This window comes from Cyprinus carpio, chromosome B9, assembly GCF_018340385.1.
Source record: "Cyprinus carpio isolate SPL01 chromosome B9, ASM1834038v1, whole genome shotgun sequence".
NCBI lineage: Eukaryota > Metazoa > Chordata > Actinopteri > Cypriniformes > Cyprinidae > Cyprinus > Cyprinus carpio.
Genome location: NC_056605.1, coordinates 23499429 through 23516328, shown reverse-complemented (window position 1 = coordinate 23516328; position 16900 = coordinate 23499429). Strand labels below are relative to the sequence as shown.

General features: G+C 36.4%; 1 protein-coding gene across 2 annotated transcripts in view; it reads left to right on the top strand.

The window, feature by feature from the left end:
* LOC109059512 (semaphorin-5B-like) overlaps window positions 1-16900 on the top strand; it is a 131149-nt gene that overhangs the window by 57509 nt on the left and 56740 nt on the right. For both annotated transcript variants that reach the window (XM_042731645.1, XM_042731643.1), the window contains exons 4-5: window positions 7115-7214; window positions 7711-7756. In XM_042731645.1, coding sequence (XP_042587579.1) covers window positions 7115-7214; window positions 7711-7756 — 146 coding nt within the window. The remainder of the gene's footprint in view (window positions 1-7114; window positions 7215-7710; window positions 7757-16900) is intronic.

Here is a 16900-nt window from a genome sequence, read left to right as displayed (position 1 = left end):
GCATTTTCGCCTGAGGTTGTACCAAAGTAATAATTTATTTTTATGTGACTATTTCTACCCTCTGACCAATAGGCTGTTTTGCTGCTGTAGCTTTAAATTCTGTGGAAACACCCTATATGCATGTTAAATGAGAGACAGCCTTCACAGTTTGTGGCGGGTTTGCTGTTTGGTCCAATATAGTTGTTGCTGCCCTGACCTTCAATTGCAACCTCTTTGCTAAGGCTGGATTAGATTATGGCAGGTTCATGAAACAATTCTCACCGAAATGTGACACACAGACAGTTTAGGTCAGACTGAAATAATCAGACACCTCCATATCTTTTTGCTATATGCCAACTGGAATAATAACATTTTCTTTTCTACCTCCTCCATATTACTTCACCGCGAGTGGCAGGTCCAAGTTGCCGACCACCGATTAGGCATCATTGATGTGCAAATGCGAGCGGTCAAGTGTCAGTGTATTCATCTGACTTCAGAAAGTTGAGGAAGTTCAGAAAGAGAAGTTTTTGCAGCTTCCTTTCAATAGGTGGTCTGTTTGGCTTGGAAAAGTTTGCAGTTTTAAAACTCTGAGTATGTTTTTTTTGTTGAATTTTTTTATTTCAGGTGATAGAAGTTTTTTTTTTGTTTTGTGTATAACTTTTTGAGAATCAAAGCAGTTGCTGTGTTGTTATATAATACCATATTGAGAGCAACCTGAAACTTATTCCCTTCAGAGAAAATCCTTGTTTTTTTTCGTGACAATCCCCTCTAAAATCATTGCCAGCATATCTGTGAACCACTAACAGCAATAGCATGCTGGTACTACATGGAGTCTCAGATAAGTTTAAATATCTGGGGATGTGATTTGGATGGATTTATTTATTTATTTATTTTTCTGTGGGGGTGTATTTGTTCTGTTTTTATTTTTTTCTTAGCTAAGCTTGCACAATCACACCTGCATGGCTAGTCTATCTACAAGGATATCAACATATCACTGCAGACACATGTACGCTGAGCTGAGAATTACTAGGTTTCTGAAGATGCATTCAACAAACAATGAGGTTTTCAGCAAAAACCTGTTCTGTATTCAGTCCAATGAAACAAGCTACAAAATGTGTTGTAATTGTACTGCACTGTGAATTTTAAAATGAATTAGCATTATTATCAGCTCTAAATGTATTTACTATTATATATAAATTATGTATAAAACAAACATTAAAAATTAAATACAGTAATCTTATATTGTCAAACTAAATGTAGGCATCATATTGTAATGCACAGTATGAAAAACAGATATTAATTCAGTTTTTCAATAATGCCCGTTCCCGTTTATTATTATTATTTGTATCACACTTTTTTCCTGATGCATGTTTTTTCAAAGCAGCTTTACAGGAGATGCATGTTTCTGCATTACAAATTAAGAGTAATTTGTTGTTGATATTAAAGTAATGTCCATAAATGATGCAGTATTGCTTCATCTGAGGTGTTGGGATATCATTTTATTCAGGAGCCATTAACACAAACATGCTGCTGATATATTGTTGCTCTATGCATTCGGGCTGGAATGATGTCTTTGACTGCTGCATTTGCATACTTTTGCAGCATCTCTTAATTAACACGCTGTCCTTAAAACATGGCTTTTAAGTTTAAAAAAAAAACTCTCTGTCCTGCAGCTCATGTTTTTAAAGCAAAAACTTGTTCTGTGTGAATGGCCCCTTAGTAAATTCCACCTATTGTTGTATAAAACCAGCATCTATAGTTACCAGATTTGGATCTTGGATTTTATAGTGCACGTCAACATTGTAAACAGCACGATTTAAGAGCTAATGTCAGGTATGGTGTATCCTTGCATGTCCAATGCTGAGAACCTAATGCAAAGTCCTAACCTGTTAGGCTGAAATTACAGTAATCTGTCCCGAGAGGAGTGGTGCCACAGAGCCATTGTCTACCTTCCACTCACCCAGCCATTGTAATTGTCTTGAGATTGTTTGTCTCGTCTGTAGAACATGTTCAGAAACCAATCTCTAGTGGGTAATAGTGCTGTTGTTTAACCACCGGTCCCATTTAAGGGGACCTTGAGAAGAAAAAATAGAAAAACAATGTTGTTCTTTAACTTCAGGCCGTTACCAATGTGTCTCCCTCCACCTAATTGGTCCGTGATTTCGGAGGCACTGATGCCTGAACCATTCTGTCATGTTTTTGGAACCTCTGTCACCACAGACATAGAAAGTAGAGGTTGTTGGAGGTGTTCGCAACCTTGGAGTGCAAGGTTTACATTTGCTAACTGTGAATGGAATGGAACTTGGTAAGTGGTTTGAACTGATAGCAGCAGCCCTTATGCTTCTGCTTGGCCTTTCCTGTCTATTGTAAATGCTGACGTGTTACGCTTCAATGACCGTTTGAAATTGCCAGCACAGGTTTCTCTCATTGGCTTTGTGAAAGGTGCTCTTTCAGATCTTTGCCTGACTTGAACCGGCCCTCGATTTACGGCCTTATCCCCAGAGTGCCCTTACCCCCACCTGTCCTCTCCTCTGTGGTGCCGTGGCATTTCTTGAGGCACTCATTGTCTTCCTGTTTCTATAATCAGAGTGCAGTCTGCGTAAGAGGATTTAGATTTCTGTGGCTCTCTCCAGTCATGCAGTGACAACAGGGGATGCAACAGCAGGGAAATCACACAGCAGGCGTGGGGAAGGAGACCAGAAGACAAAACAAAAGCAAATTCGGACTGTGCTCAGATAAGCTCCAGCCTGCATCTTCTGATAAGATTGTCTGAGCTCAGATGAGAGATGGACCAGTCTTTGGAGCGGAGAGATGCAAAATACAGACGAGATGACTGTGTCTCTCGCAGGACAGGGCTAGTGCTTACATGATGTGCTTTGGGAACCCATATGCTTTATTTCTGATCAAAGGTAACACTACAGAAGCATGAGGCTGCTGGGCCTACAGCGGTCAATGGTGATCCATATTCACTCTCTCATATCGATTCCAGAGAGGACTGCTGCTCTTGTGCAATTGGATTAGTTTCACCTTGATTCTTTCCAAAACTATTTCTCATTGATGCATTTTCTGCCTCACACTGCATAAAATATTCCCTAATCTACTCCCTAACCACATTTAGGATTATTATTGTTTAATCATTTCTGTATTTAGTGATAAGCTTAAAGCAATATATTTAACAAACAGACGGAAATGCTTTATTTTTATTTTTTTTTACTTAATGATTAAAAAGAAACGTTAGGGTAATGTTAAAACCCATGATCTTGCTGTTTGTGGATTAGGGTTAATAGCTTTTCATTTGCATAGTGTTGTAGTTTTGTGATCCTTGTTTGAATCATTTTAATCATCTGCATTTTTTCTATGTAGAAAGGCGTGTCACTAACGATTACTGTCATTTTTACATTTTATGACATCATGAAGTCAGATTTAAAATAAATTAATAAATAAAACATTTGTTCACACTTTAGTTTGGGGGCCAATTCTGACTTTTAACTATGACTTTTGCCTCAATAAAATAATTTGCTGTTTATAAAGAGTTAGCAAGGTAGCATAGGTATGGCATAGGATTAAGGGATGTAGAATATGGTCAGAATAAGGCATTAATATGTGGTACTAAGTACTAATAAACAGCCAATATGCTAGTAATATGAATATTGATGTTCTCGTTTACAGTAACTCTTACATTGACTATGTTTACATGCAAAAATCTGCTTCAAAACCTGATAATTAAAGAAAACATGTTGACAGGAGTTGTGATTTTTTTTTTTTTTTTAATTTCATATTAAAATGTGAACAAACATTCATGCATTGAAAAAATGTCAGAATGCTTCTAGAGGAGTTTATATGCAAAGCGAATTTGGAGAACTGGGCAGAAATCCAGGTGTACACAATCCTTAAACAGTTTCTGACCTTCACCCGATCAAAACAACACTGTATAATGTGTTTCTGTGACCTTACACATTGTCAGATTATTAATCATAATTGGTGTAAGATTGTGCATGTGAACTGTGATCTTTCAGACTGTAGAAAATTTGGGAGATTTCTGCTAAATCTGTACTCACATTATTCTCAAATCTACACATCCTCCCTTGCGTGTTCATTAATTAAATATTTTGGCAAATTTGATTATGCTCTCAGCTGCCAGTAAGAGTGTAGTACTCTCAGCCCTGTTTAAATCCATATTTAAATTCATTTACCACAATTCCCCCCCGGTATAAGCAAAGAAAGTCTGCAGGTTCAATCTGGGCCTGGTTAGTTGCTAGTGTTTGTGTGATTTGTAGCTTAACAATGGCAGTTTTGTATTCAATACCTGCAGCAGCATAGCCAAAACCACCCCTTCTGTCTTCCTCTCTGCGTGTAGCATTAAGAACCAGTCAGCTGTAAATCTCTGAGAACAAAAAACATAATGATTATGATTTATGTCCTCAGGAGCATCTTGGATGCAGACTGTTGAATCTGTTCTTGTCCCTCGGATCTGCTGGCTAACGCATTAATCACTTCCGCTGTGTGTTTGGTGAGGAAAATGCAATAATCGTCCATCAACCCTTTCCTGGCCCAGCCCTCATATTTATCCCTTTTTATTGCATATGGATTGCTGGACGCCAGGCAGGCTTGATGATGTGTGGGAGCTGTCCATGCATATAAAACCACAGTTTATATAAAACTCACCGAGGCTTAGAAATCTGTCAAAAAGGGCAGTTTATGATTCCTGTAAGTGAATAAAAAAACAAACATTCAGATAACCTCAACGCTTACTGCGCTGGTGCAAACACATTTTGTTGGTTATCTTAAAATTACTATAAAGGGGAATTGGAGTGGTTTATGTTATGACAGTTTAGTAGGTGAAGGATCTGAGCCCTGCAGGATTTACAGCTGAACAGCTGAGTCTGTTTGTTTCTGCAAAGATCAGCTTTTTCATGCTGCGCCTGACATTTAACTCCGCTGTGGTTTGGGTAACTCGGGTGACTCTGAGGTTATCATCACAGTCGATCAACCTGCACAATCTAAGCGATTTGTCAGTGCATGTGTTTTATGCTTTATGAAGCATTTGGGACCAGACTAAAAGGCAAGTGTAAACAAGCATAGATTTTCATTGTGGTCTAAGCAATGCTATGCAGGTCATTGCTGGTTTGTTACTGTTCTAACTGCCCAAATTTTGGTCAAATAATTTGGCTTTTCTGATAAAACTGATTGACCAAGGTTACCTGGTTCTGTGGATCCAAAGTACAACATAATCTAGTGACCAGCACCCGTCTTATTCGAGGAACAGCATTCATGCTAAGTAGAATAGTTTGCATCAGTTATATTTACAATATCTGGGTTTCCCAATACCAGTTTCACTAACCAAACAATTTCAATAAAGTGAGACCAGATTTATTTTGAAACTTTTTTTTACATCAAAGATACATTTTTACAACCTATATTGTTTTTCAAGTAAGTAATTTGGGTCATAGTGGTTTGCTGACATAACTGGTTGGAATCCTCTGCATTATATTATAGACTGTGAGCTGTCTCACTTTTGACCGACAGTAACGGATCAATAAGCTCCATAAACTTCAAGCTTGTTCTACAATATATATATAAAGAAAAAGACCCTGTCTTAGTCATTAATCACTGTCTGTAAGACAGCTGTTCTTGATGTATGATATCCAATAAGATTTTCTATGATTCTCTCTGAACACATTTTATCAGTCATCAAAGGCCATAACCACATTTTAACGGTTGAGATGGATGCTTGTGGAAGAGGTAGGCTTATAGTACAGATTGTGTTTGTTTCCCTGTCATTATTTTTCCATAAATAACGCCTGAATGATGCAGCCATATGGTCCCAATCATTCAGTTTGGTAATATATTAATTCAGCGGCATTGCAGAAGCTTTTTCCCCCATTTTTTTTCCCTGTAAATTCTATGCAGACACATCCCATTTAGTTTGTGTTCCCATGTGAATGAAAGATTGTTTGGGATGACCCCAGCATCTGGATGACTCCATCTGCCAGGACAGATTCGGACTGTATGAAGTGGTATTTATGGATGTCTTGTTAATAGAAACCAGTTTCCCTGCTGCTTTGTCGTGTGGTGTGAGAAAGCTGCAGCTGTGTTTGCGACTGTTGTCACATAGCATTTCGCTGTAGTCAAATTATTATTATTTTTTTTAAATTTTGTGCCTAAAAGAGAAATTACAGTATGTATAGCCTTATATACTGATTGTAGTATGGTATATGATTTATTTTATTTAATATGAATAATACAAATAATATTAAATACACAAATTAATTCAAAGTGACTTATATTTGCAATCAACGTATGTACTGTACATGTTTGTTAGTTCATGCATTCCCATTTTTTTTTTGTGATGTAGGCCTACATTGGATTTTGAGTTGTTTTTGTAACTCAAAACTATCCATTTATCATAAATGATAAGGGCTGTGCTTTTTCGGAAAGTGAAACTTGAGCCTGGCATTTAATAAGAACTCATAACTCAAACAACATTTGAAAACTAAATTACGTAATATTAGGCAAGGATTTCTGTATTTTAGCTAGACATGTCCAGAATACTGCTGAGAGATCCTATTCTGCATGGAAGGATAACAAATCTTTTTATTGGTTCCTTTTACAGTGAAATCCCATTTACTAAGCCACATCAAGGTCAACAATAGATCAAGTGGTTTTTGTATTTACATAATGCCCTTTCTGTATCATGTAATTCCCACTTCAACAGGGCCAGTCAGTGCTGTAAGTGTGTGCCAGGGCAAATTGTTTTGATTTGCAAAACTTTGTATCAAACAGAGCTTTTATGTTCTGAGATTCCTTGGGTAAGCAGAGTTTTGACTAAGTGTCATGTTGAATTAGGATCAGTATCCTTGAAGAGGCCCAGTTACCTCAGAGCATAGCTCTCTGCTCCTCCTCATATGTTACTGGGGACTCATGGGAAGAAACAGCATTCGTTTTCCTGGATTAGTGACCTCTATTGCGGAATTCGTTTTTGTAATGCTTAATCCATATGTTACCCTAAACCAGGAGTTCTTTAATGGATTTTAATGTTATACAGTACGCATTGAACTTTCAAGGTTTGTCAAATGCAACCACTTCCCTTCTGTATCACTAATATACCCATTTACATTTTTTTTTGGTCTTTCAGCTCTAAGTCCTTTGATCTCCAGTTTCTCCCATCCTGGTGTAAGGGACTACTCTCAGCTGACCCTTGACCTCACCAGGAATGAACTTATAGTGGGAGCAAGGTAAAAATGTATACAATATCTGGCCAATGTTTGGACTGATGCATGAATATGATCAGTACAAATACACAGTTGAAATATTTCTATATTAAATATTTTATATTATAATATAATTTAGAATTTTATTGGAATATCATTATTATAATAATATGTGTTTTTGAAAAACAAAGTATATATATCTTTATCATTTAAATATATATATATATATATATATATATATATATATATATATATATATATATATATATAATATATATATATATTTGGTCAATGCTTATTTCCATACTATTTGTGTTTAGAATTTATTTAAAGTCATTTTATTCAGTGAGAAAAATGTAAAAAAAAGAACCATTTTCACTAGAGGTCTCAGACTTTTTGACCATACTTTATTTTTCATTTCCCTTGGCATATTAAGGGTACATTTTCATTGCATCACCTGTAGATACTGTAAATCATATAAATTTAACCTTTTTCAACCTCTCTCTTATTTTATCTGCAGAAACTACCTCTTCAGACTGAATCTAAACAACATTTCACTAATTCAGGTGAGACACAGTGCTTATAAATGGTCAGTATTCTCTACTAGATGATGATTCCTGTTTGATGTGGTCTTTGTGACTTTATATAGGGCCGTCTATCAGGCCTTTGGGTGTTAGAGAGGGCTGGCTTATGGTTATTGATATTGAAATGAATGGGTCAGTTCCCAAAACTGCCTGGACAGACTTCAAAGAAAGCAGCATTGCCCGGCACAAAGAGCAAGGGGGGTCCTTAGCAAATGTACCAAGTTTCTAGTCTGACTTGGAGTTAAAACCTCTCAGAAGGTCAGCCAGGACTGTCTGAGGTCTAAATAAAGCAGTGAAATGAGACTGTGGTGGCTTTCCCACCTGTTGCTGCTGTTGCATATATCTCTTTTATTCCTCCAGTAATCTCTGTGCCGTGTCTCATAGATGTACCAGACATTTATTGAATGCTCTCACTCGCAGACAACTCATAATGTTTCATGCATGAAGCAGCTTTGGGTTGAAGACTGAATAAAATTTGAGTATCAGTCGGTTTCATTCTCTCACCTTAGATACCCAGCACACATCTGAATGCACAACAAATAGGAGCTAAATAAGCCACTCCATTCACATATTCCCATGTCTGTGTCTAGTGTTTTGTTTCAATGACGTTACTAAATTTGCAGCAGTTTTCTCTACTGTCCCAGTGGAGAGGATTAGGTGCAATTTCATTTTCCTCCATCTCACCTTCGCCTGTGTATCTCTCCTGGGCGATTCCAAACTGTGAATAAACAAGGCCAATCTTTCTCCATTTCGACTAGCTGGAGCATCACAAGTGGAGGCAGGGTCCAAATCGATGAGCAGCATTTTGCCAGCTTTTGAGAGTGTCTTTGCCTAAACTGCACACAGAGGGAGAAAATTAAAATGGGCAGATGTTTAAGGATGAAGAATGAGACATTGGTGACAGAATTGACCTGACAACACTAAGCATGGGTTCCTGAATTGTAACCAAATCACAAAACACCATAATAATACATTCAGTGTTTTTTACAATAATGCCACGAAATGGAAAAATCAAACAAAATTACAGGGGTTGCCCTTTCATAGCTCCTGAGACTAAATTGAGTTATTGGTTTTAATAACATTGATTAATAACTTTTGAGTTTACACTTCTGTTCAAATGTTTAGGGTCAGTAGGGTCAGTCACTTTTATTCAGCAAAGACACTTTAAACTAATTAAAAATGACAGTGAAGACTTTTACATTGTTACATAAAAACAAAGTGCTGGTCTTTTGAACTTTCTATTAATCAAAGCATCTTGCAAAAAACTAGAGTAATGGCTGCTAAAAATTAAATTGTAATAATATTTCACAATATTACTGTTTTACTGTATTTTTGACTTAATAAATGCAGCCCTTTAAGAGCTGTCCTGAGAGAGTTCAAAAACATTACAAAAATGTTTTCAACCCCAAACATTTGAATGGTGATATATAGGAGATACTAATTTTTTAGGGTTAATAAATTTTTTTATTGTTATTATCTAATGAAAAATAATTAAATCCACTACAGATTTATCTTGTGCTTTTAGATCCTTTATAGAAATGTTCTATGATTATAAATTAGAAGCAAAAACTGCAGTAACCAACTAGTATTTTGGCAGATGCAACCATGAAAATTTTTTTGTTAGAATTTCAGCACCATATATCATATCTTGTAGCTAGAGATTCTATTATATGCTTTCATTTTATTCTTATAATAAGCCATTGTTACTGAGTACATTGATGTCTGTATAGTATCCTCTCTTATTCATTCATTGCTATCACATTCACACATTCTTCATCTTTTCATCCTGCTCGCTGTACTTTTGTCCACACTTCCACCTGCATGCCACCTCTTGCAGTCTCCTTTTGTCCTTCCCCCACACCATTAGAGCTATCCTGCATCTTTCTGCCAGGAGTGTAATGGGGCTGACAGAAAGCCAGCTCATCTCAGAAATGTATGTCTTGGTGCCAAACACGCAGCCGTTGGCAGGGGAGTGCAACAGCTCAGGCGAGCCTTTTTAACTTTACCCAGGCTGGGATGAGGTGAAAAAAGCTGATTCTTACCCTTTGATTTATTTACTGTGCTGACCCATGGGTACGCACCTGCTGTCCTCATTTCCATGAAACTATGAATAAGGGAAATTGCCATGGCCTGGTATAACGTACGCTTCCAATCAAAAATTAGACACACTTGACCAAAGTTTTGTTTCTTAAGTGATTTTTAAATGCTTGAAAATAATTACTGTAGTTCTTGGAATTATACATGTCATATACATATATAAATGCATGCATATAAAACATATATACATACTGTGTATATGTATACACATAAACATATGTTAAAAAATCATACATACATATGAAGATATATACTACCAGTCCAAAATTTGTATTTGTATATTTTTCAGCAGTCATTACACAGTGTGACATGATCCTTCAGAAATTGTAATGTCCTAACTTGGTGCTTAAGAAATATTTATTATTAATAATGTTGAAACTGGTATTGTAATAATATTTCACAATATTACTGTATATTTACAGAATTTTGATCAAATAAATGCAGCCTTGGTGAGCATAAGATACTTCTTTCAAAAACATAAAAAAAAATCCTTAAGAAAAATGTTTTGGGGTATGTACATAAATACATACATACAAAATATATAAATAAAATATTACAAATATTATTATATTGTGTGTTTTATTTATTATGTATTTTATTGTTATTATTATTTAAAATTCTTAAATTTATTTATATTTTTAATTCAGAATTTAAATTCGCAAACCATTTTACTGGTATTGTAACTAGGCACTTTGAACATACAGTAATTTTCAACAACTGCTTTATGAATCAACCCAGGGTGCGCAGAAATTATTTATAAATGAAGATCATTTATCTACACCATGTTTTTGTAACTACCACCATTTTCAAAGCATAAGACTTTTCCCAGGATCCCAAACCTGTCTGTCCTGAGACAGTGTTTTTTTTCGATGAGATCAGTGCGTGCTGTCTGTGCACACTGTGTTGCTGCTGCTGTTTCCCAAGATCTAAACAGATGCATGAGGCAACAGGATTCCACTGCTTCCGCCTCATGGGGGACCAGCCGTCTCATGGGATCAGGAACATCTGATGATGTTGGTGTCACTATGTTGGCACAATGGGGAGCTCAAGGTACTGAGATTGAGACCCACCCACATACTGCGCTCCTTCCTTGCCTCCCTGAGACTCATTCATGCTGTAAGTAGGTTCTATTACATGAGCAATAGAGAGGAAACTCAGAACACAGCTTCTGTCAGCTTCTCTTTCCTTCTCGGCTCTTGATCCCGTCCCTTTGGTACGCATTTGCACAAATGGACCAGATTTGCACAGATCAGTTTACAATGTGGGATGAACTTCCTCTCTCACAATTGAGGCTACAGAATATAGTCAGTCACAGCCTCCATAGACATTATTGAATCTGTCATATCTGACTAATGCAATTGCTCAGGAGAAATAAGATAATGACAGTTCATTCTCAGAGCCTGCATTATTCTATTTATGTGCTCAAGGCTATTAATTTACATTATGGCTGTATCTAATGTGAAAATAGATGTTCGTGCACCATGCTGTTCTGAAAAACAAAAGTTCAGCCATCATCTAAATGCTTTTTGCAAAATGAGGTGGAATAATTTCTCCATTCGCAAAGATGTAGATGTAGTTCGGCAGATATATTAGGGCATGATTTTCCCAGGATTTACGCAACCAGACAGAAGTTTGTACACACTTGAATGAGTTTATAATGATCTTTAATCTGAAGCCCTATGCTTACATTCTTGATATGTTTTGTAGACAAATATAAATTGGATTTATGTACATTGTATTTTTTTGTAGAAAGTCAGAGTTTTATTTTTTTTTTATTTTTTTTTTCATGCATTTGACACACATGCACCAGGATGCACCCTTATAAAGTTGGTTGAGGGAACGGCCAGAGTATGTTAAGCTAACTAAAACATAAAATGTTTTAATTTTTGTATAATTTTTAGGAATGCATAATTCCTATACTAACAGTTTTGATGCTTTTAGTGTTTACTGTGGGGATGTCGTGGCCTAGTGGTTAGAAAGTTTGACTCCTAATCCTATGGTTGTGGGTTCAAGTCTCGGGCTGGCAATACCATGACTGAGGTGCCATTGAGCAAGGCACAGAACCCCCAACTGCTCCCTGGGTGCCGCAGCATAAATGGCTGCCCACTGGCCACCGTGTGTGTTCACTGCTGTGTGTGTGCACAAACTCTGAGTATGGGTCAACATACTTGGCTGTATGTCACGTCATTTTCACATTTTTTTTTTTTTTTTTTACATTTGGGAAATAGTAAAAATATAGAACTAACTGGTGTGTCCAAACATCTTGTATAGTATGGTATACCAAAGGGACTCCCAAAGGGACTCTGAATGTAGAGAAGCTTAGATCTGACACATAAGAGGCTCAGAACCTCTGGAGATGGAACCAGACCAGAAGCTTGACCTCAGGGTCACTGAAGAGTGATGTGATGTTATGTATAGGGATGAAGAGCTATGGGAGAGGAGCGTTCTCTTTACTAAGGAGTCAGGAATGAGATAAAGCCCACACTTCGACAAGACTGGAATGTAAACAGATGGGTCATGCATGAATAAGTTAGTTGTGGAATCTCAAGTCTCCATCATCCCTCTTCTTTATTCAATGGACTTGCTTGCGTGCGACCACATACTCATAACGGCATCCTCCCTCCATCTCTCAGTGGAATCTCTGTCACAACTCCCCCTTCTGTCTTTGTTGATTTTTGTTTTTATGTCATGCAAGTACATAAAGTACACTAAAGGATAAGAATTTAATGCCACTGAGGATTCCAGTCACTGCTCAATCTGATTCGGTTCATAGTTTTGAGGTCCAAGTTCATGTATGGACCCAAGTGAATTGTGTGGATCTGCTTGATGGATTGCTTTTTTTTGTATCAGACACAGTTGAATTAGGATGACTAGCAGCTAGTTTTTCTAAGCTGTCATTTGTCATGTGTTAAAAGCTAGTTACACTGCCGTCCAAAAGTTTGGGCTCTTTTTTTTTAATGAAATTAATACATTTATTTAGCAGGGATGCATTAAATTGATATAAAAAAGTGACAGTAAAGACTTTTATAATGTCAAAGTAAAGTAAAGTAAAGTAAAGTAAAGTGAAATATAAAATATTAAATAAAATAAAAAAAATACAATAAAAAAAGAAAGAAGAAAATGCCTTTCTTTTAAACTTTCAACTAAATTATTCCTGGAATAAAATTTTTCAGTTTCCATATTAAGCAGGACAACTGTTTAATAACAAGAAATATTCCTTGAGCACAAAATCAGCATATTAGAATGATTTCTGAATTCAGCTGAATTTCTTATTCAGCTTTGTCATCACAGGAATAAATTACATTTTTAAAAGATATTAAAATATAAACCAATTATTTTAAATTGTAAAAATATTTCACAATATTGCTGTTTTACTTTATATTTGATCAAATAAAGGCAGCTTTGGTGAGCACAAGAAACTTTTTGAGAAAAAAAAAATCTTTCTGTGACATTTGCTTTAGCATTTCTTTATAAAATTGTCTAAAATGTCATGGCAGAAAGTTTTAGGAGATTGTCTGCATGCAGTTGGACATCTTTCATTTAGCCTCTGAAAATGTATGAGGGATTATGGTTATAAATCAGTGCTCAGCGTAGAATAAATAAATGAAAAGCAATACAGGTAAACATAAACATAAACTGAGAGATTATTACAGCTGTCACAGCCTTCCTTCTGGTGTAATTTCAGAGCATTTTGCATGACCAAGATAAGAGCATTTAAGATTAACCTTTCATTGTGCAGCTTTACAGTGTACCACCTTAAGAATTTCCTTGAAATAATCATGCCTGATTTTTTTTTTCTATTGCTGTTTCACAATGTTTTCATGAGGCTATCAAGACCTGTAAAGGTTGTGTAAAGAATGAGGAACCTTTGGAGGTCCTGATCCATTTCAGAGCACAAAGCACCATGAAGAACCCAATCAGATGCTTTTATCCAAATGACGAAGCCAACTGACATCAGTTTATTTATTTTGCTGTCTATACAATGACCAAAATAGCATTGGACTCCATTGGACAAGACATATGAAAGTGTGGCTGATCACAAATTCTCCCCATCTTTCCCATCCTCTCTATGTTTGTACAATAGCCTGAAACAGAGGTCAATAATACTTCACTCTACTCACAGAATTCCCACACATTTGCTCTGAACGGTACACTGGTCAGTCTGTATCCAAAATTCAGACATCCGTGATGACAGTCTCTGCATTGACAAGACAGAGGTCTCTGCTCTCTGTCAACAGACAATGGCGTGAGAGCGCTGTGTGCCGAATGTATTCAGTAGACATTGTTACAGCTGCTTTGGACGGCAACCCCTGTGGTCAAGAGGTGACTGCCCCCTTCAGCTGTAACCAATAAAACAGGAAGTACCTGACGTGAGCAAATAGCAGCTGTGAACAAGACCTGTTTAGATTCTGCTCTGGTGTTGTTTTGGTTAGAGAAATATGTTCAGTGTTCACAAATACTCTGCGGTGATTATGAAACAGCATCCGGCTCAACAGATGGAAATGCATGAGCACAATGGTGGCTGCTGCTCTCATTTATTCTAATGATCTGACAGAGTCTCGCAGGATCACGGCGGCAGCTATGCGGCGTGCTACATTTTTCATATTCCGGCTCTCGTGGGACGGCTGAGGCCTTAGGAAAAGGATGCTCCAGACTGGAGATCAAAATGAGGAAAAGCAACACTAAGCGTCTTCTTTTTGATATGATCACTCAGCGGTCGCCCAAGGTGCAAATTTCAACTCTCTGACCTCAGATTTTGATGAGTCTGAGCTGATTTCATCCTACCCACTCATGATTAATTTCCCTCTGCAATTTGCCCAAATTGAATTATTGATGCAGTCTTTGCCACTGGTGGGCTAATTTGTGACATATAGACAATGGAAGGAGACAATGAAATCCAATGGGAAATGCCTTTTTAAAGAAAAAATGATTTCACTAGACTTGCAGCAGGCATTTGTACTCATTGCTAGTCTTGTTAACAAAATTACTGGCAAAAATGTTTGATCACAAAAGATTTTTTAATGTGTCATTTGTCAATTTGCCTTTGGATAAAAAGTAGAAGTAGAAAATTAGGTTATTAACTCCTACAAGTGTTATTATTATTTCATTTTAAATATATTTTTATCAAATGTTCAATACTACAAAATAAATAAAATAAAATAAAATAAAATAAAATAAAAAATAATAATCAGATTTTTAAAAAATTAATCAGTATTTTTGACTTGGTAAAATGTTTAAACGTCTTAAAAATACATTTACAGATAATAAGATATAACTTTTACAAAATATTATAGACTTCTTGTTATTCTCTGAGAACATTTATTTATTTTTAACAAAATTATATATGCCAGTGGGGTAAGAAAATAAACTTTAAAGATATGTACATTTCTAAAGTAAATGTTTTTTTGTTTTGTTTTTTAATTTAAAGATAAAACACAACGAATAAAAACTGAAAAAAAGTAAAAACAAAAAACTATATCCTGTCACAAGTACAGTTGACATGGGGTTAAATGAAACAATGAAAGCAATTCTCAGGCTTTGCTTTAAGTTTATACTCCTCCCTCTTTTTATGTTTAGCAGATAAAAGTTGTTGCTGTAGCTTCAAATATATGACTATTATTGGACAACAGATGGCAAATATTTAAACATCTTAATGAGATTTTTTTTTGTTTTGCTTTCCAGAAAAATTAAACATGCGACCACACTAGTGTCACCCCCCTAAGGATGGCCCTGTGTATAATTAATATATTTTTTCTTTCCCTTATGGAAAACAAAACATTTTTCTTCTTTTAAGAATAAACTGAATCAAATTTATTGTGATTTATGTTTAAAAGTGCGCTCAAACTTGGATCAGAAAAGTACTGCAGCGTCGTGGTGCCTCAGTCTCTCACATCATTGCTCTTTTGCGTGAGAGTTTTGTAACTCGCTGAGGCAGTTGGGTTCACTCAAAATGGCCTTCTTAAATTAAAGCCATCACTCACGTCCACACATACGCCTTTACTGTGTGTGCGATGATGCTTTTATCCCGATGTTGTAGTGCAACTGCATTGTTAGAGCTGTGCATTAGACACTGACCTGTTGCTTCATTTCTCATCCTGTTTTTCCAGCCCAAAGTAAATGCGTTCAGACGGCACAGCTGTGAACCTTCAAAGGGCTCCCTATTTGCATGTCCTGGGCACACACACACGTCTCTAGACAAAACCAGGCAGTAGCCTTATTCAGGCCTACGGAGCGGGGTGTTCACCCCCATGCTACACTGCCTCTATTTTACTGATGGTGAATATGGTTTTGGAATGTGAAGTGAAAGAGAGACAGCTCAGGGAAAGCTGTGGGGGAAGGAGGAGATGCTAGAGAGCATATCTGCGCCCTCTTGTGTAAGGTTCAGCGTTCTTAGACAATGAGGCGAAGGTATTGAGAGTCATGTCACATCTTTGAGGGCGGTGGTAAATGGGGATGGGGCCGCTTGAATAGGGCACTCTGTTAAAGGACAAAACAGGGCGGTGCCTCCATGCCTATTGAAGCACACGGACCTTGAAGATCCGCCAGTGAAACGGGTGGCCTCGCTGCTCCAGCCAGCTGGATGGGGGCGGAGCCACCACACTTTAATCAGGGGCCTCCTTAATGAGTATGCAAATGACGTTTTCATCACAAACCAGTAAAGTTTTGGAGGGAAGGGAGTGTTCATGCAAACTCAAGCCCAGCACTTCAAGTATTAGCCATTGGTATTTTTTCTGGTAAAACATCTAAACATTTTTAAAAATAAATTTACAAGAGAAGTGAAATTATGTTAGAAGAGAAAAAAAATATTTATATATTTATTTTCAAACAATTGTTTGCGAGGTAGGGAAAAAAAAACTTGTTTTGATATTAAGTATCACAAGTAAATTTATCTTAATTTAAGATTTAAAGTATATATATATATATATATATATATATATATATATATATATATATATATATATATATATATAGTACATATTATATATCTATATGTAATTAAAAATAATAAAGATTAAGACTTTTTTTCAG